The sequence below is a fragment of the Sporobolomyces koalae genome (genome assembly GCF_050403365.1).
Source record: "Sporobolomyces koalae JCM15063 DNA, S_koalae_JCM15063T_v1_ctg56, whole genome shotgun sequence".
Lineage (NCBI taxonomy): Eukaryota > Fungi > Basidiomycota > Microbotryomycetes > Sporidiobolales > Sporidiobolaceae > Sporobolomyces > Sporobolomyces koalae.
The window spans coordinates 39,736-58,910 of NW_027481715.1; the positions used below are offsets into that span (position 1 = coordinate 39,736).

Below are 19,175 nucleotides of genomic sequence, written 5' to 3' on the forward strand. Positions count from 1 at the left end.
CTACTCCTCACGCGCTCTCGCAACTCTTATGTGGGCAGAAAGGCACAGTGACAAACGACCTCCAACAGTAGGGTATCGAAGACAGTTTCGACATTCCAGTGTGCAAGGTCCTCCAGCAAGAAACTTTCCCCTTCCTCCCCTAACTTAACACGGCAACCACCATGACCCCGATGCCGCCCAAATAAGCACGCTTGCCAAGCACTTCGAGCTTGACACCGCTTGATGGCGCTTGAACCTCTTCCGATGCTGCCGAAGAGGCACTTTCGGCTGACGAGACTGGATTCGTCGTGTTCGCAAGTGCCGCAGAAGCCAAAGATGTTGCCGCAGGTAATAATCTATTTGATGTTCCCTTTGTCAGTGCACTGCTCCTGTCGACATGGTATAAATGAATCGTACGAAGTCGAACTGAGCGCTGGAGCCTCGAGCAAAGGTATCGCTGTTGTTGGTGCAGAGGCGTTTGCAGACAGAGCGACGACCGAATCTGACGTGTTTGCCGCCCTCACTTCCATCGGTTTGCCAATGTATATCACACCCGTACTTGGAGTAACAAAAGCACGGCAGTCAAAAACTCCACTTCGTAGAAACAAACCCAAAAAGAAAAAGCATGTCAAACTCACATGAGTTTGTTGGTCTCGACCCCATGTTTCGATACCAATTGTCGAACAGGTACTTGACAACTTGTCGTTCCGGGTAACGAGGGTTGAACGGTTCGAGTCAGGTTCAGATTCTTGCCACGCCCATCTGGTAAAAACCCCCAGGTCTGGAACAATCCGAACCTCGAATCAGCTCCGGAACTCTTGAGATCTGCTTCACTTAAGAATCAAAGGGGACTCACCTCGAAAGTCACGTTCTGATCTACTTGAACTTGCCACGCATAACTTTGAGCGTCGAGGGTCGAGATGGTCGACAACATTTGCAAAGGGTTCAGAGCGAGAGCTTCAGTCAAAGTCAAGTTAGCAGGTCTCGCTTTCTCAGACTCAGAACTCGGAAGCAAAACCATTGTAATGGGTCGTAAGTTCATTGTGTCAAACAAAAACAAATTCGTTTGTTCACACTATCGTCAAGCGGTTCATCAACTGCCGAAATCGACCAAATGTAAGAGCGTGAACCTACTTGATGGAGAGAACCAGGGATTGTGGCACGCATGGTATCGAGTTGAGCAGAGACGGTCGAGATCAAGCCCCACGGAATCAGGAGAGTCGAGATTCGCTTCATATCTTCGATCTCTTTTCGTACTGTGTGTAGAACTGCTAAGATCTGTCAAGACGGAGGGGGCGGAATAGGGGGAGAAAGAATGTTGAACGACACAACCTTTTTTGACTTTTACAATGTGGTTCAGATCAAAATCTTGAACTAGAACTATCGTCATGGTTCTTGAATCAGTAGTGAGACATATGAAAAGCGTCGCTATGAACAGCAGACGAGGCAAGATGTCTCCTCTCAATTGTAAATGGAACGGGTTCCACTGTTCAGGTCCTTGGACGACAAGTGCCAGCGGGGTTGAATGGAAGCGTCGATACGTGTTATCTTGCCTTATGAGCGATCGTTTCGAAACACAAGCGTAACATATTTTGCTCAGTACGGACACAGAGTACGTGGGATCTTCATCGCAGGTTCCGACCGAACGGAGCAAAAAGAAAAGCGTTACCGGTGAACGAGCGAGCTCTTTCTACGTTTCTGTTTTACCGATTCCTTGTTCCTCCGAATCCAGTGCTTCTGGTGAATCCACTTCCTCCGATACTTCGGTCCAAGTCATCGTCGTCGTGACAATTTCTCAGGGAGGCTGCTGTACCCCATCCAGTCCTCCTGACTTGGCGATCGTCATCAGTTCTGAATCCTGCTCGTTCTCGAGTTTGACGATCATACTCGGATGCCGTCGTTGTTGAAGGTCTCAAGAATCGATCTGCCACTGCACCCGCTGCCAACCCACTCCAAAATCCAGGTCTCCAGTTGCTGCTGCTCGATCCAGAAGCGATTTTTGAAGGAGGAGGAGAACGAGAGTAAGGTGGAGGTGGAGGACCACCATCACCGTCGTTGTTGTTGCCGGGTCCACCTGACCAATGAGAACGAGGTCTAGGTCGGCGAGTCAAGAAGCGGTGGATTCGAGTCACGAGGGATGGGACGAGCGTGTAGATGCAGTAGACGAAGAGAACCAGAACGAGCAAGTTGAGAGATGCTGCAACACACGTACAAGCAGGAGATCAGGTCTGAATGAACAAGAGAGAGAGGAGGATAAAAAAGCGGCTTTACAAGTCGAGATTGTTACTTGGGGTCGAGACGAGGTACGATAAGGGATTTGACCCCGTTCGAAAGCTTTCGTCGAAGGTACGAGCGAGTAGGTCAAGGCACAACTACCTCTCAAAATGTATTCGTCGTCGGGTCCATCCCACCCTTCACACCCTACTTCGACTTGTCCAAACTTGATCCCGTTTGGCAATTCCGCTTGGCATTTCCATTCGAGTCCACCACCTCCGTCTTGTCCGACTGCTTGACATTGAATCGTTTCGGGTTCGTACTGATAGCAGAGGGTACCGATACAGGTCAATTGAGGGACTGGATGGTTACGACGGTGAGTCGTTTCGCGGTCGGCATGAAGCGTGAGCGCGGTCATCGCCGTCGCTAGTGTTAAGCAAGGGGTCAGTTGTTGCATTTTAGGCGGAGGAAGGAGAGATAGCTCGCAACGTACTCGGGATACGGTTCGAGCGAGTCGAGACCATTGCAGTCAAGCTAGAGAATGGGCACAGGAAACGAAAGAGGAGAAGCCCAAGCGAGGCGAAAGACAGCAACAAAAACACGCGATACAAGCAGGAGACGTGTCGAATGCAGGTCATGCGGTGGAGCAGCAAAGCAGGACCCTAAGATCCACACGAGCGAGAAGCACTATATGGAAGAGCTGCACGTAGCATGTAGCGAGTGCGAGAGCGAGTTCAAGAGAGAGAGAGAAGTGACATTCAACGTTGACGCTTCTCCTCTTATCGACTCGACTCGAAGCGATCTTCTCGACTGAACCCGGCTCGAGTACTAGCAGTTTGCGTCGAGCGCGTGACGAGTATCGCGAAGGATGTCGTCGTCGGCTGTAGTCGCGTTGCTCCAAGCCGACTACACCGCCTTGTCCAAGGAAGCCGGCAGGCGACACTCGGACGTGCGCGATGTACGCACCTCTCTACCTCTCTATCAAATCAAGAACGCGTCGAACTCGAGCGAGGCAAGCTGATCGCACGCGTACTGTCCACAGGCTGCCGACAAGGCCGCTCAACTGGTCAAGTCGTCCAAAGAGCAGGCACTCGTCGACGTCTTGACCGCACCAGGCGAGTCAGGATCGGATTGCAGTCGAGACGCACGCTCGAACGAGAGCGAAGGCGAGAGAGACAGAGAGCTGATGCACGGTCCGTCGACAGGAGAACCCCCACTGCTGTACCACCCAATCCTGCTCGCGTCGTCGACTCGCAATGCCAAAGTGATCGCACTCGCCGTGTCGGCGCTTCAACGCCTGATCACCGCCGGAGCAGTCCCGACCGCGCTCGTCGGTCAAATCCTCGACACCCTCGAACAGGTTCTCCCCCAAGGCGTCGAAATCCAGCTCAAGATCCTTCAGACTCTCGTCAGTCTCCTCACAACAAAGACGACCTCGCCCGGAGGGCATCAAGTACCCCTTGTGCATGGTGAACAACTTGGTCGGGCCCTCGAGCTGTCCCACCGCTTGTCGACTTCAAAGATCCCGGTCGTCGCCTCGACTGCCTCGGCAACTCTTCGACAACTGTTCATGTTTGTGTACGACCGCATCGTCGACGAAGACACCCTCGTCGCTTCTTCAAAAGACCCCGAACACGACCCTTCGTTGCCCCGAGCGACGTTTGATGTCGACGTGCCTCCGCTCGAGGAAGACCGTGCCGCGTCCATCTCGTTGCATTCGAGACCCTCGCTCGACACTGCTCTCGAAGCAAACAACCAGATGCGGTCGATCAAATTGAGACCGGCCGCGAGAGACGCGTATCTCATGCTCGAAGACCTGTGCTTGTTGATCGCCGGATCTGTAGCAGGTGGACCTGATGGCGAACCAAGTTTCCTCAGGTGGGGAACTTTGAGCAGAACGTTCGGATTGGAACTCGTCGAAAGTATTGTAAGCGGGTTCGGTCCCGTCGTTCGCACCGTGAGCACTATCCCCATCTCCCACTAATTGATGCTCGTCGCTAAAAGCCCCGCTCTTGTGATCTGAGCGTAGCATCCTGAACTGCTGCTCGTCCTGCGCGCACACCTGTGCCCACTCTTGATCCGATTCCTGTCGTCTCCTCCCCCGACCTCTACGAGCTGTTCTTCAATTGCAGCGTCAGCACCGTTCTCGTTCCCACTCACCCTCAGGCTCACTCGAGTCGTGTTCCTTCTCCTGAAACAATTCTCGGATCTCCTCACGCTCGAATCGGAAGTCTTCCTCACCATGTTTGTCCGCATCGTGACGCCCGCTCCAGGATTGTCGGATCAAGGAGAAGGTGGACACCCTGCAGGTCCGAGTACCGGATTGACGAGTCCATTATGGATGCGAGTTCTCGCACTCGAAATTTTCAGAGGGTTGTGCGGAGATTTCGAATTGATGATCAAGTTTTACCAACGGTACGACGCTCAAGGATCTCGAGGTCAAGAAGGATCTTTGGTGTTGAACGACCTCATGTCGGCATTCAATCGATTGGCGACGGAGAAACCGATCGTGCTTGGGACGGGTAACGCCATTTTGTATGGCAGCTCGCTCGGTCCTTCGTTCTTGACCGCTTCGACATCACAGCAACACGGTTCGGTCACGAGTTCTACCATGTCGACTTCGAATACAAAGGAAGGGTCGAGAATGATCATTGACAGCGCGATGGAAATGGGGCTTGGACTCGCACATGCCGCAGGAAGCGTGGTGGGATCTGGAGCAGCAGCAGCCGTTGCAGGAGCAGCATCAGTCGGACTCGCAGCTACAGGAGGCAGTACACCTACTTCAGCGAGTCTCGATCACAAAACGGCTTCGATGAAACTTCAATGTATCGATCAACTCGACAAAGCCGACCCTCCTGCGATTCCAGAAACCTACATTTTCTTGCTCGCGTTGCAATGTCTCGCGGCGCTCGCAGATGGGTTCTCGACTTACACCCTCACGACGTATGCACGAATGCTCGAACGAGAAGCTCAAGCGCAAGGTCGAACCGTCAGCAGAGCGCCTCGAGCACTCGATTGGACCGAACCGGAACAAGGGGACGAACTGCGAACAAACGAGATCAACTCGCTCAAGGTGGTCAAGGAGATGGCGGAAACGTGTTGGCCAGCTCTTCTCGCTTCCTTGTCCTTCTTCATCTCGACATCCTTGTCGGACGATCTGTTTACAGATGTCGTATCGGCACTTCAATCTTTCACTTGCGTGTGCGGAGTACTCAACCTCTCGACCCCTCGAGAAGCGTTCCTCACTTCGTTGTGCAAATTTGCAATTCCTCCGACTGTCGTGTCCCACATTGTCGCTCAAGACTCAGTACAATCTTCTACGAAACCAACTCCGGCTTCCTCTGCAGCTGCAACCGCCACTGCGGTACTTTCGGCTGGAGCTGAATCGCTAGGACTCACGAGTTCTTCAACAACTGGTTCCCTGCCCGTTGGGTTGTCGTCGAGGAATTTGGCATGTCTTCGAGCGGTACTTGCCGTATCTCATTATCTCGCAGGATCTCTCGGCAAAACTTGGTTCTCGGTGTTTGAAGCGTTGCAAAACGCGGAATTCGTTCTCAAAGCCACCGCGTCGAAAGGCAAGAGACGAACTGCACCTCCTCCTGTTCAACCTTCGACCGTGAATGCATCACCAGTATCGAGCTCGAAAGGATCAACGGCAACAACCACGGCCAACGCAGTCGACAATGTCGAACCTTCGAAATTCCCAACGGTCCCGACCGAGGCAGACGAGCAGGCAATTCAGAGAGCGATCGCTACGCTGTTCGAGGTGTCAAAGGCGCTCGACGACGGAGCGTTCAAGGAGTTTGTCGGAGCATTGTGTCGATTGAATGGTGAGATGGTAGGGATTCCAATGAATGATGACGGTACGGTCAGAGGAGCTGGCGAGGACGAATTTGGTACTGGGGTCACTTCACCGATCGATACTCCCGAGAAGAGTCGTCGCCGATCGAGCGGGATCAGTACCAAATCTCACAAGCTGGCTGAAAAATCGTTCGGGATTGCAAAAGTCGGAGTGGTCGCATTGTTCAACGTTCAACGACTTGTTGCGAAAGATCCTGCTCTAGGATGGAACCTCGTCACTTCCCATCTCCTGCTGGTCCTGCATTCGGTTTCGATTCCGACTTCGATCAGGTTGCAAGCAGCCGACGTGCTCGATTCGATTCTGATCCTGGCGCCCAAGAACCTGACAACAGCCCCGCTCGACGTGCAACGACGAGCTCAAATCCAAGTCCTCACCGCCCTCTCGTCTCAAGCGGATCCGGCTCCACGACTTCAGACGACGACTGATGTCGACGTGCGTAGGATGGCCCTCGAGAGCCTGCTCAAGATCCTCGAAACAAACGGACATGCTTTCGTCGTTGGTTGGGATCAAATCTTTCATGTACTCAGGACGGCGTGCCCAACTTCGCACCCGCTGTTCTTTGCGCCTAGTTCTCCACAACCACCGCCGGTCCCTTCTTCTGCCGCGAGCGATACCACTTCGCGTCGTTCGCTCGATACGATAGGTGAAAACGATCGGATCGAACCCATGACCCCTTTGGCGAGACCGGGTCAAGGCAACAGCTATTTCCCTTCGGAACGATCCGCCAAAGCCTCGGTACTCGTGCGCACGAGTTTCCCGTCGTTGCAGCTCATCTGCTCTGACTTCCTTGGAGGACTCGCCGTCGACGATCTTCGAGATTGTATCGCTACCCTCGCTGAATTCGGAAAGCAAGCTGAAGATGTCAATGTAGCTTTGACGGTACGTGTTGCACGATTTCGTTTCTTTCTTGCTCGAAAAAAAAAAAATGCATCGGCGAACCCCGCTGACAAGGACTTTTCTGGTATCCAGGCTGGAGGTCTCCTGTGGAGCGTTTCGGACCACGTTCAGGCCAAACGAAGAGCCGCACAGGGTGATGATCGACACGGAGAACTGTGGATGTTCCTCTTGCGACAGCTCCTCCGACTCTGTCGTGATTCACGTCAAGAAGTTCGCGATGCCGCCATCACGAACATCTTCCGTTCAATCTCGATGTATGGATCGACTCTCTCGAAAGAAACTTGGGAAGCGTGTTCGCACGACATCATCTTCCCCCTCGTCGAGGATGTCACGCTCGCGATGGACAGTCAAACCGAAGCGTATCTTGACGATGACAAGTCCGCACAAACTGTACCTCAGGCGCATGGACCTCCGATTCGACTCGTCGACAAACAGTGGGACGATTCCAAAATGCTCGTCCTGCGCTCGATGGGTGACGTGTTCTTCGAATACCTGTCGCAAATCGTCAAGACGGATCGCTACGAAGAGACATGGTCCACCTTTGTCGAGCACCTGTCGAGCTCGTTCATACGAGATCGACCAGGTCCGGCAACAGCTGCGATGCAGTCACTAGAGAAAGTCTTGACGGTCTCGCTTGAAAGCACTGAGGCGGCCCGAATCGCATCGTCTTGGGAGGTGGCTTGGACCGCATGGGACAAGATTGGTTCTTCGATTGAAGACAATTCGCGCTCCCTCGATTCGAATCAGATTTTCACACAGACGAATCTCGAAGCGTTTGTCAGAGTCGTGCTTCCGATCTATACCCCACCTTATATCGCGTTCGACTTGGACCGCATCAATCGCTTGCTCGCAATCCTCAAGGTGGTCTTGGTTTACGCCTGTAGTCCTGATTACCGCGCCGACATCGATGGCCTCATGCCTCTACAATCGTCCATTCTTGAGGTCGTCGCCGTCATCAAGCTCGATGAAGTTCCCGGTTCAGCTTCGGCAGTTCTGTCTGACCTGTCGGATTATCTCACCCTCGCCTACGTCGCTCCTTTCGAAGCACCTCCCGATAGTTCGGGCCGGCTCAAGCAAAGCCAGAATGTTACGTTCATCGCCCTCACGAAGGAAGTGATGCCCCATGTTCTATGGCTGTACCAGAAACATTCGAATGATACCGCAATCTACGAGCGCGGCGCGATTGAAAAGATGTTGGCCGTGAGTGCGACTGTTCCCGCTCGACCGGTTGTTGCTGAAACTGATCTAGTTTCTATCCCTCTTTGCAGGCTTTCGCACTTCCCATGCGACTTAAGCACGAATGTCCGGCCCCTGCCAAGTTTGGCTCGGCACAGCCGCTGTGGAAGACGGCAACAGTCGACTTCCTCAAAGCGGTCCGGGACGTCGTCGGAGCTCTCCAGAAATACCAATCGGGTAAGCCTCTCCTCGCAGCAACATTTTCATTCCACTATGACTGACTCGATACGCACAGATTTGTCTCCGGATCGTTTCGTCAGCATTTGGCGCGCGATAGTCGAAGGCTTCCGTGGCGCTCTTCTTGCCGAGACGTGAGTCGATCGATTTCGATGCCTAACAAATACCAGAAGCTGATTTATGTATCATTGCAGCGGTCCTGAGATTCATGCTTCACTCGACGCTCTACACGAGGAAGAAAATTTCGATCTCTCGCTCCTTCGTGGGTCTTTGCTTTCAAAAATGATCATTTAATACGAAACTGACCGGTTCTCGCTGATGCTCGTGTCGCAGTATCACTCGAGCAAGATGTCTTGCCGTTCCTTGGCACCTCCCAGGTTCCGGATGAGCTTATTCGAAGCATCGGCAAGACGCTCCAGCTCGCATCGCGGCTCTACGAGCTCGACGTCCCGCGATTACGCTACGATCGCGTTCTCGCTCACAAGCGCAGCTTCGCCTCCTCCGTCTCGGTCCAACCTGCGGCTGAACATACTCCGCCAACTACGCCAGTGGAAGCGAGGTTCGATCCCGATTTTGATAATCAGGCAACACAGTCTGTCAAGGGAACGACCGTCGAGGTCATCGAGTCTGGAAGAGAAAGGTTCGCGTACTGGTCGCTCGATCTGCTGTTCGCAATCTGCGCAGATATCGATCAAGGTACAGAGCTCCGGTCTCCTTGCAGGTGGACCCCTCATACGGTTGCTAATGTTCAGGTGAATCTGCAGATCATTCGGTCGAGCGACGCCGCATTGCAGCCCTCTGCCTCCCTTACCTCCTCAATCGCTGCGCAGCGAGCCTGAAAACCTATGTCGCGGACGCGCCTCTCCGCGGCAAAATGCCCTTCCCGCGGTAAGGGATTGACCTCCTTCCACCTGACAAGCCCCACTGCGTACTCCCGCTGATGCATATAATTTTCGCCGGACTGCAGGATACGGCAAGAAGAACTTGTTCACGTCTTGCAGCAACTCGACACGATCCGAATCCGGGAAGGAACTCTGTGGGCGAGTCAACAAGCAGACCCTACCGCATCCGCCGACTCTGCACATGAAATCGACACTTCGCTCCCTCCGCATTTGCTCCTTCGGTCGATCCTCCTGAAATCGCCCCTCGCTCACGTGTACGAGCTTCAGCCTCTGCTCATCCGATTCCTCTCGCTTGCCCAGAAAACTTCCTTCGTCCATCTGGATTACACTCCATATCGCTGTACTGTTGGACGTACAGATTCCGGAGATTTCGAATTCCCAGGTCTTCCTCACGGGTTCACTGTCAAGCGTACCGGCTTGAGCGCCGGATCAACCCAAGGTTCAAATGTTGTCGATTTGGTTCTCTCGATCTTGGAAAAAGTTGGTCACGAGATTGGAGCAGGCCATACGTTTTAATTACACACTCTGTCTCTCTTTCGTCAACTTTTCTTGTTTCCGTTTATCGGCAGTGTATTGGTCTCTCTGTATGTGTAAAGCCAGCAAACAAATCGTTGTTTCCATTTGGTTTTTTGTCATACGACACTTTCGTAGAGGATCGACTCGGGCGGCTCTTGCTCCTCTACCTCCATCATGTCGAGACTTGCTTCGGAACTCAGTAATACATGAAGTATCTCTGCTTCCGAAAACGTGGAAAAAGCTTGGGAGGAGAATTGTGAAGCGTACAACGCTGCGAGGTCAAACTCGTCGTCTCGCGGGTCTCGATAGATTGCGGCCGAATATGAAGGACCAGTCATCCACCACCGGTCGTTCGAAGGTGAGGCTGAGGATACCGTATGTTGAGTATCATGTAAATCATCGTGATCAAGCGATGACGGGAGATAGTTGACAGGATTTTCAATGCGAGAAGCCAGGTGACGATCTGCGAGAGCTGCTGCCAAGTCAGGATCAAGCGTCATGGTGTCTGCCGACCCATCATTCTTAAGAATCGGCGAGATTGAACTCGAGAAAGATTGTTGGTGGGGGTCAGGCACGTCAAGCTCGATAGCAGGTTGAGAAAGCTGAACCTCAGCAGATGTTGCAGCATGTGTCTGAGGGACAGGCGGCGGGCGCAGGTTCGACGTGGTCTTCTTTGAAGATCGACTGGTGCTTGATTCGAGGGCGATTGTCGAGACTTTGCTCGCTGGCAGTATAAAGTCGGGCACAATCGAAATTCTTCGGGCTAACGGTCTTGCAACCCGAAATTTTTCGACAGGCGGTTCGAGCGATACTGAAGCTTGCTGTAGACACTTAAGATCCGGCTGTGACACGGACGAAATGGCTGTAACGGTCCCCGGGTGCAGCAGAGGAAGAATAGCGGCATCATCGAAAGGTGCACGGTCCTTGCCGACGCTCTCGCATGCTTTCTTGGGTTTCGGACCGGTGATGAAGCGGAACGTAGTCCTTTCGGACTTTGATCTAGTCGTACTGCCCTCGGCCGACGGTAACTGCAATTCGGCAGAGGGCTCGCGGTTAAACGACAGCGTATCGAAAAATTTGTCTTGGCTAGGGTGGCTGTCAGTCTTGCGGATCTCCGAGGAGGGGTTCAAGTAGGGATTGATAGGAGCGGGTAGACGACGGGGCACGAAGCGATAGCGGAGTGTCGCCGGTTTGTGCGGCTTCAACCTGGCTGGGTGTCGGTTTGGTTTGTTTGATTTTTGCGCTACAAACTTGTTCGCAAAGCTATTCCAGTGTCTTCATAAGTCAATATATAGAGTCAAGAGTCAGGTATTCTTTCGGACTTGCCTTGAATTGAGCTTGTACGCATCGCCTGCGTCACAAGGTTCAACCATCTCTAGACCATGCTTCATGCTAAATTGCTGACCTAGCCGTAACTTCTGCTTCGAGGTCGTCCAGGGCGGATCTTTATGGCTCGGACGGGAAGCTCCGACGGTAGACGCAACTCGGGTGGTTAAAGGCAGGAGGCGGGCCAGCTTGGGCCTTTCAGCGTGACGAGCAAAGGCGGTCTGCGAGATACGGTCAAGAAACGGCGTTTGGGGAGTTTGACCAGGTCGAAGACGCTTCGGACCTGTACCGAGAGCGGCCGTGGCAGCGTGGCGATGCGAGGTTGTATCGTCTGATCCACCGAGTCCAGCGTCGTTTGGCGAAACAAACTCGAGTGGAAAAGCACTGGTGCCCGTTGTGCGATATGGCGCCTTGCGCAAAAGCTGATTTTGTCCTTCGCTCGAAATGCGGTCCAGTTCCGGTCCGCCGAGGAACGTTGACACTCGCTTGAGCGGCTTGGGCAATTTCGTTGGTTGCGGTGGTCGAGGTGTACTTTCTGTCGAGTCCGTGCCCTGCGTCGGCGCTGTCATATTGGGCCTGGATCCCCTGACGATTCGTCGGTAGGTTGGGCTCGCTGCTTCGTGCTGAGTGTCCGTGTCGCCATGCTCATCGTCCGAGTCGGCGCTCGACGCAGCTGACTCCCTTAAACCAAAGCCTTTCGTCACCTGATTCCAAATATTCGGCATCGATCGTGATGACTGAAGTCGCTTCGCATGGGGTCGTTTTCGGCTGCTTTTGCACGAGCGAGAGTACGTTGCCGTTCCAGAATTGTCGCTGTAGGTGTCAAAATGGTTTTTGTGGGCTGCAGTAGGCGTTTCGTAGGTCATGGCCTCGACGGAGGGGACTTGATCATCGTCATCAAAAAGCTGTGACAGAGCTGGGCCCGCAAGAGGTGCTGCGACGGAAGAACATTGCGAAACAGAAGGACCGGCACAAGACGCAGGTGTCGCCGAAGTCTAGCGCATCTCGACGCCCTCACTCAGATGTAAGCCACTGATAGTGAGCAGTCACGTGTACGAGACCTACGACAGGCATCTGATCCTCGTTCCGGAACTGTTTCAGTCGATCGACATCTGCACCCATTGCATCGCTGTGCTGGCGTTGCGATGATACACTCCCGGAATGCTCCTCTACGACCGGGTTATCAACTCTTGCGGTCAGGACGGGCAAGCCGAGGTCGAGAGTCGCAGAGTTGCGGCGCAGGATCGATTGTTTCGGTGGGCGTTTGCGACGGCGCCGACGCGAGGGCGGAGATGCGTAGTCATCTATTCCCGCACCCAGAGCGACCGAGTCGAGCGAGACGGGGCCTGACATGCCGCGACAAGGAGGAAGTTTTGTAGAAAGCGCAGAAGGGGTTTGTGCTCTTCCGAAATCTCACACTCGCACACATCCTTTCTCTGCAAAGTTGTCGTGATCCAAACTATACTTCCAACTGCATTTTTGCATTTCCACCATTACTACTTTCGATTCTTTCTCACTTGATAGCATTGATCGAAGGCGCGAGTCCAATCATGTTGCTGCCCACATCCGTCGCAAAGTAGACATCTAACACATCGAGCAGCATGTCAGCGAGTCTGTTCCAACCACGAACTAAGCAGTGAGGAACAGTCGACTGACTCTTGAGGAACACGGCACCGACGAGCCATTCGTTGACACCTCCGATCGTACCACTCGAGATTCCCGATACACAGTCACCCATGAGGTTGTCGCCGACTGGTAGGAAGGTCAAGTCCGAAGGCTGAATCTTGAACGCCGTTCCAGCGAACGAGAGAGACAAAGTAGCGTTCGTCGTGCACGGTAGCGTGAACCCTTTCGGACCGCAACTCGGATCAGTGACAAATCTTTCCCTATTGGATCACAGACAATTGTGATCGACTGACCTCCTTGTCCATCAGATTTGGCGCCCGGAATTGCAGCGTGGATCGCTTCGGCATCAGGAGCAGGGGCGATCAGAAGAGTCGTTCCCTGCCGAGGCACGATAGATTCCAGTGAGCTTCGTCAGAAGCGGATAACAGAGTAGAGGTAACACCTACAGTGTCGAGAATGGCGGTGCGACCGCTCAGATTGAGCGAAACCCCGTCAACCGCAACGTCGTCCATCGCGCCCTCCCAGAACCTGCGATGCCCCACCAAGAATTCTTTAGCTTCACTCCTCCTCGACAGAACGGTAGAATGATGTCAAGATGCTACCCACCCTTGCTGGTTGACGTTGGGAAATTCTGTCAAAGTGCCGTTGTACTTGGCAGCGTCTACTCCACCGAACGTGATCTCGCCGTCGTTCTCGCCGTCGCTCAACCGGGCGAGGTGGTACCCCATTTGCGCCGATGCGACTTTGCCTTCGGCTGCGAGTTGTTCGATCGGAGTTGGGACCCCTTGCTGGTTCGCAAGGATCGATTGGGCGAGTCCCATCAAACCGTCCTGAGCGCAAGTAGGAGCGTGAGTGATACATACGACGCACTCAACACGCGATTCGTTCCGCTCACAAAGGGTACAGATGGGTCACTGAAGTCGTTTGACTCTTGCGTGACTGCACCAAATTTGAGACTCGTGAGCTTGAGCCCCGCGATGGTTGCATCGTCGATCACGGTCGTTCCAGCTACGTCTCCCGTTCCATACGTGACTGTGAAGGGCGTTGTCGTGTCTTGGAAAGTGCCTGAGATTTCAGGCCCGATCGCAGTGTGGCCTCCGCAGTCTGTACCGGACGAATTCGAGTCAGCTCCGCTCTCGCAAACCTAGTGATTGCATTACTGTTGACGCACTCTTGCAAGACGTAGAAGGGATCCAGAAGTCTGGATAAGTCAGCGAAAGTCAGTAAATGTGGGCTTTGGGAATCAAGCCTGTAGAGCTCTCATACCCGCGCTGCCACTATCCATGAGGACTCGGAACTCTGTGTTCTCTTCTCCAACCTGAACAGTCGCAAAGTAGCCTGGCGAATCGATTTGTTTGAGCTGTCAAATACCATGCGCAAAAAGAGGCCAAACTGAACCAACTGACCGACGTCGTTCGCTTCGATCGCGAGCCCAAGCGAGTTGATCGCGGTCGGAGTCGTCGCGTTCGTGATTCGATTGGTCGAAGCCGCCTCAAGGTCAACCTCGCTGTATCCATCCTTCGTATTGTCGCTCACAAGGCGAAGCGAAGAGGCCGAAGTTCCATTCGCCATCGAGTTCCGCGTTTTGGCAATGTTGGCGCCGGCGTATCCGCTGACTCCATAGCGAGGGAGACCGAGCAATCCATGGCCGGGGAGAACGGTACCATTCTTCTGATCGATGAGCCGATCCTTGGACAGGATGCGACTGAGTCGATCTTGAATTTGTTGAACGGTTTCGGTCGCACCCGCGAGCGCAACTCCTCCCAACCATCGCTTCTTCTTCTGCTGCTGTTGCTGCTGACCGGTTTCAGAGTCGACGACCGGCTCAGAATCGGCGATTGAAGTCGTCGAGTACCATCGTTTGACCATCCTGTGGGCCATGTGGGCCTCGTGATCAGGTCCGAGAGACCTCTTTGTCATTTTGGCATGACGTTTGATGCCTCGATGGATGTGCTGTTGAAGCAACACTTGAGGATGCAGGTGCGCGTTCTTGTCACTCCGAGTTGAAAGTTTCGTCAACCCAACTTTCGTGGTCGATTCGACGAAAGGGGAATCGTGCGCTCGTCGACGGTGTCGAAAAGTGGTTCGTTTCTTGGGGTCGTTCCCACTGCGTAGAGAACGCAATTGAGGTGCTTGTCGTCGTTGTCGTTGAGGTCGTGAAGAGAGGTTCGTAGGATCGGTCGTGATAGAGGCCAAGGCGAGAAGAGGCGTGGCGAGAACTGCGAGGAGGATCGTCGAGGGATGCATGACAAATGAAATTCTGTTTCTAAGATCGCTTCAATTTCAGCGAGGACTCCCTTGGCATCCTCTCGGCAAGTGGTCACTCACGAAGGCCGGCTTCTGAGTTCGTGACTGTCGAGAAGAAATACGTTAGGAGTGAGCGTAGCTGCAAAGATCCAATGCACAGTTCAGCGTATGAAGCATTGGTATTCGAGTGGCAGGGGCTTACACGGACAGCGCTGCTGTGTGAGATCAAACGAATGTGAGGTTGAAACGAGAGGATCGAAACGGTACCGGCCGTTTCGCGCAGAGATGAGAGACCGAGAACGACGACGACGACGACGACAGCACTAGAGACGAGACGAAACAGAAGGACAGAAGCGAGCAGTTGAGACAGACCAAACCGAAGCGACAAGTTGAGTGACGATTCGCCCCCTCGAGCCATTTCGATTTGGGCTGGCATAGCGAGGCGAGCGGAAAAAAGTGCAACGAGGTCGGCTTCGATCACTTTCTTGGAAGCAGCGTGCTCCCGGTCCCGGCGTAACGAGGACTAGCGATCGAACTGACCAAGAGAATGTCGGCAGAGAGGCGAGGGAAGACAGTCCTCGAGCATATTTTCGTGTGACGTGAATGGCGCTCTCCGACCGATGACTAGCCACGTGAGCCAGTGTATCGTGTGTGTTGTAACAACAGATAGATTGACATCGTGAGCGAGGTAACAGAGAAGAGAAAAATTAAAGTTAGCCTTGAGCCTCGGGGTCAGCAGATGCCGCTTTGTGCTACGAAAGCTCAATTGATTGGTCAGTTCCTACAACTGGCGCTTGGGCTGATAAGAGTGAGCTCACCTTTGGGATGAAGGACCAGTCGTCAGGAGGTTGGCCGAGGAACATGTTGGTGATTTTGACCCAATCGTTCGCTTGATCGGATGCGAGCAGGGTCTGTCCGATAATGTTTGTTCAGTATCAATGAGCGACAAGAATGACAAGGCAAAAGAAACTGAGCTCACCTCGAGTTCGTCGCGGCCCTTGAAAGGTAGAGCTCGTTCGTTCATGTGGGCCGGCAATCGCTCGAGCAACCCAACGGGGACGTAGCGATGCGTGAACGAGAGCGACTCGCACACGAATCGACGGACCTTGTTGACTCCGATTTGATCAGAGCCCTGCAAAGGTCAAAGGAAAAATCAATCCATCGGTGTCATCCACCAGGTTGCCGAGATCGAGAAAGATGCACACCCAATGCTCGAGACCGTAATCGCACAGCTTGCCAATCATGTCGAGTCGTTCACGCGACGAGATATCCCCTACACATGACATGAAGCATCAGAAGCCAAGCTAGTCGAGACGTTCGACCGAAAGGAGCACTAACAATCTCGACGTTCCTTGATTTCCGAAAAGATCCACGGCTGTACTCGTGCAAGAGTTAGCTTTCTCCGGTTCCAGACCGATACCGATAGCTTTGCACTCACTTTGATAAGAGCACCGCGCGCAATCATGATCCCGTCGACTCCGCTCGATTCCATGTTTTCGTAATAAGTCCGGTAGTCGTACGCGTCACCGTTTCCAAAGATCGGAATCGGTTCGAGCCCTTCATCCGCAGCATGCTCCCTCAACACTTTGGCGCATTCTCCAATGTCTGTTGAAAGAAAAGGTCAGCTCGAGCGGGAGATTTGACGATTGAGAGAAGAGGTCGCACATTTGTAGTCGGCGAGGTTTTTGTATCGCTGTTGACGCGATCGACCGTGCATCTGGCAAGAACGTGGCTCATGTTACTCGTCGGAATCCTTGATGAAAGCAAGCGAAGGAACAAACAGTGATTGCCTGGATTCCCCACTCGGACTGAACCCTCGACATGAGTTTGTGCGCTACCGGTTGACTGTTGGTGACTCCCGTACGAATCTTGATCGTCAAGGGAATTTCTCCAAGCGCTTGTCCCATGCCGATGAGCGATTTGCCGAGTTTGCCCGCGTGGGCGAGGAGTGCCGATCCCGCGCCCTTGTTGAACACGAGATCGATCGGGCATCCACAGTTGACATCTTTGCAATTCAGAGTGAACAGCATGAGTCGTGCCCTGACAAGTACTGGGAGACGTTCAAGGGTCTCACCGAGGAAGTCAATGTCGGCATGCTTGACGATCGCTTCAGCCGCAGGGACCAAGACTTGCGGTTTCGAGCCCGTGATTTGTACTCCAAACAACTTTTCGCTCGGGTGTCTGTCACGTTGCAAGAATGAGAAAAGGGTCAATGGAAGCAGTCGAACCCATCGAGCGTAAATGTTTCGTTACCTTCTGAGAAGACTCCATTCGTTTGCGTTTCCAGTCAAGAACTCCTGAGCGAGTCCCATTTCTGAACACGTGATATCGAGTCCGTTCTCGACACACAGCCTTCGGAATGGCAAGTTGCCAACGGTGGTCAAGGGCGCCATGTACAGTTTGCCCTTGAAATCGAGCCTGCGTTTCTCCGAAGCCCTCACTCGGGCGAGGTCGGGCACGAAAGATCGACTCGGATGGTCGTCGACGTCACCAGTAGTTTCCCCTTCAACATCCTTTGTATCTTCCTCCTGAGGTTGTGGTTTCTGTTCCCCGTTACGATCTCGTTTGTTCCCGCGACGACCGCCTTTGCCGTTCTCTTCCCGTCCATCAAAAGGTTCTCCAATCGATTTGAAGTACGCGTGACTGATAGGAAATTTGTCCTGGTTTGTGCCTTTTCTTGTCAGTTCTGGTCGAGAGCGAGAGAGAAAGAGAGATGCCCACTTCGCCCTTGCCCCCACCTCTCACCGACTTGATCGTCAAGGTCGACACAAAGTTCTTCTCGGCCATGTGGCTCAGTTTGTCCTTGCCTTCTCGTGCCATCTCGACCTCGCGCGCTTTGACCGTCTCTGCGAGTTCGACCAACTCGTATCCACAGCCTAGGAACCCGGCGTTGTCCCCTTCGACCTTGCGAATGTGACTCTGTCCGTACCGACATTTGAAGCCGTACGGACACTTGCCGAGACTCTTCCACAGGGGACAAACATGAGCTTGTCGTTCGATCGTAGCTGGGTCGATTTGATCGGGATCGGTAGGAACTGTAGTTTCGATATCGGGGAGTCGTGATTCGAGGAACCGTTTCAAATCGTGATCGAGGTTGCAGTGCGAACGTTCGCAAGGTTTCCCTTGTGCGATCAAGTTGCACAATCGTACATCTCCCGTACCAGCATGGTGATCGAATTTTCGATTCTTGTTCTGTCCCTTTTGTTTCACTTTGTCTCCGTTCTGTTTCGCGAGTTTCTTGGCTTCCCATTCTTCCTGTTGTCGTGCTTTTGCCAATGCTTTCTTTTGTGCTCCACTCAATCTGACTTTTTTCGATTCTGGTTCTTCCCCAGCCGTTGCTGCTGTTGCAGCTGCTGCGGTCGTATCGGTATCTTCTGTTGTCGATTCGTTGGTCTCGGGTACGGGTGGAGGTACGCTCGCGATATCCCCACTTCTCAAAGGTTTCTCCTCTTCTCGAGTCGTCAAAGGTCCGACAGTATTCGATTGATCCTCAGTCTTGGTCGATGGTTCTGAATGGGGTTCTTGACGAGTGGTACGACCTTCGGCAAGATCATCTTGAGTGGTAGAACTCGGTGTTGCAGTCGTTGTTCTCGGGTTCGACATCTTGTGCCACAACACAAATCTACTCTCAAATTCATCCTTCGTCAAGGACTAAACCCCGAGAGGGTAGAGAGGGGTGAGAGAGATGGGTGAACTGACTCTTTTTTGATCGGAGCGATCCCACCCCAAGTTTCCCAGTACTTGTCCTTGTCGGCCAAAAGGTCTTGAGCAGTAGGTTCGGTCGACATCGTTCCGTGTCTCGGGAAACGTTTTTGGGGTGGAAAGATGAACGCGCGATTGATGAAAGGAGCAAACCTTTTTCGAAACGAAGGGCGGTGTAGTTCTCTCGTCTATTTGAATTTCTGATCGTATTGTCACTTTCTCTGTCTCTCTCTCGCTTGAAGCAGTCTTTGACCAAAAGAGAAAGGGACATAAAGAAAATTCTGGCACAATCGAACGTTCCACCTAAAGTTCAAGACTAAAACTTTTGCCTCTTTTTCCAGCCAAAACCCTACGATTCCAATCTTTAAAGACTCATAGATTTTCCTGGTACCTTGACCAGGACTTTTGTCGGGAGGATCAAGGACTTTGCGCCTTGTTTTTGAGATCGACTGAGTACAGGACTTCTCGGTGTTTGAGATTTTCTTCGATTT

General features: G+C 53.0%; 5 protein-coding genes across 5 annotated transcripts; 1 reads left to right on the forward strand and 4 right to left on the reverse strand.

The window, feature by feature from the left end:
- Positions 1–139: 139 nt before the first annotated feature.
- Positions 140–1,215, reverse strand: JCM15063_002933 (uncharacterized protein; the record flags this gene model as incomplete). Its single annotated transcript, XM_076681132.1, has 4 exons — positions 140–368; positions 618–760; positions 836–1,054; positions 1,114–1,215. The coding sequence occupies 4 exons, from the start codon at positions 1,213–1,215 to the stop codon at positions 140–142; spliced, it is 693 nt and encodes a 230-aa protein (XP_076531741.1).
- A 467-nt stretch (positions 1,216–1,682) lies between these two features.
- JCM15063_002934 (uncharacterized protein) lies at positions 1,683–2,717 on the reverse strand (the record flags this gene model as incomplete). Its single annotated transcript, XM_076681133.1, has 3 exons — positions 1,683–2,176; positions 2,251–2,619; positions 2,687–2,717. 3 exons carry the CDS (start codon positions 2,715–2,717, stop codon positions 1,683–1,685), a joined length of 894 nt encoding a protein of 297 aa, XP_076531742.1.
- Positions 2,718–3,061: 344 nt separating this feature from the next.
- MON2 (Mon2p) lies at positions 3,062–9,783 on the forward strand (the record flags this gene model as incomplete). The annotated part of the gene is made up of 10 exons (XM_076681134.1): positions 3,062–3,151; positions 3,236–4,150; positions 4,223–6,934; positions 7,025–8,152; positions 8,221–8,365; positions 8,424–8,499; positions 8,560–8,627; positions 8,699–9,061; positions 9,118–9,253; positions 9,333–9,783. The coding sequence occupies 10 exons, from the start codon at positions 3,062–3,064 to the stop codon at positions 9,781–9,783; spliced, it is 6,084 nt and encodes a 2,027-aa protein (XP_076531743.1).
- A 2,839-nt stretch (positions 9,784–12,622) lies between these two features.
- On the reverse strand, positions 12,623–15,418 carry JCM15063_002936 (pepsin-like aspartic protease; the record flags this gene model as incomplete). Its single annotated transcript, XM_076681135.1, has 11 exons — positions 12,623–12,693; positions 12,766–12,957; positions 13,029–13,113; positions 13,182–13,263; positions 13,342–13,565; positions 13,631–13,839; positions 13,907–13,936; positions 14,002–14,073; positions 14,142–14,954; positions 15,064–15,121; positions 15,185–15,418. 11 exons carry the CDS (start codon positions 15,416–15,418, stop codon positions 12,623–12,625), a joined length of 2,070 nt encoding a protein of 689 aa, XP_076531744.1.
- Positions 15,419–15,695: 277 nt separating this feature from the next.
- Positions 15,696–18,770, reverse strand: DUS3 (tRNA dihydrouridine synthase DUS3; the record flags this gene model as incomplete). Its single annotated transcript, XM_076681136.1, has 12 exons — positions 15,696–15,734; positions 15,801–15,893; positions 15,962–16,114; positions 16,188–16,255; positions 16,321–16,357; positions 16,421–16,587; positions 16,648–16,699; positions 16,764–16,987; positions 17,057–17,163; positions 17,236–17,642; positions 17,728–18,604; positions 18,682–18,770. The coding sequence occupies 12 exons, from the start codon at positions 18,768–18,770 to the stop codon at positions 15,696–15,698; spliced, it is 2,313 nt and encodes a 770-aa protein (XP_076531745.1).
- Between the last annotated feature and the right edge of the window lie 405 nt (positions 18,771–19,175).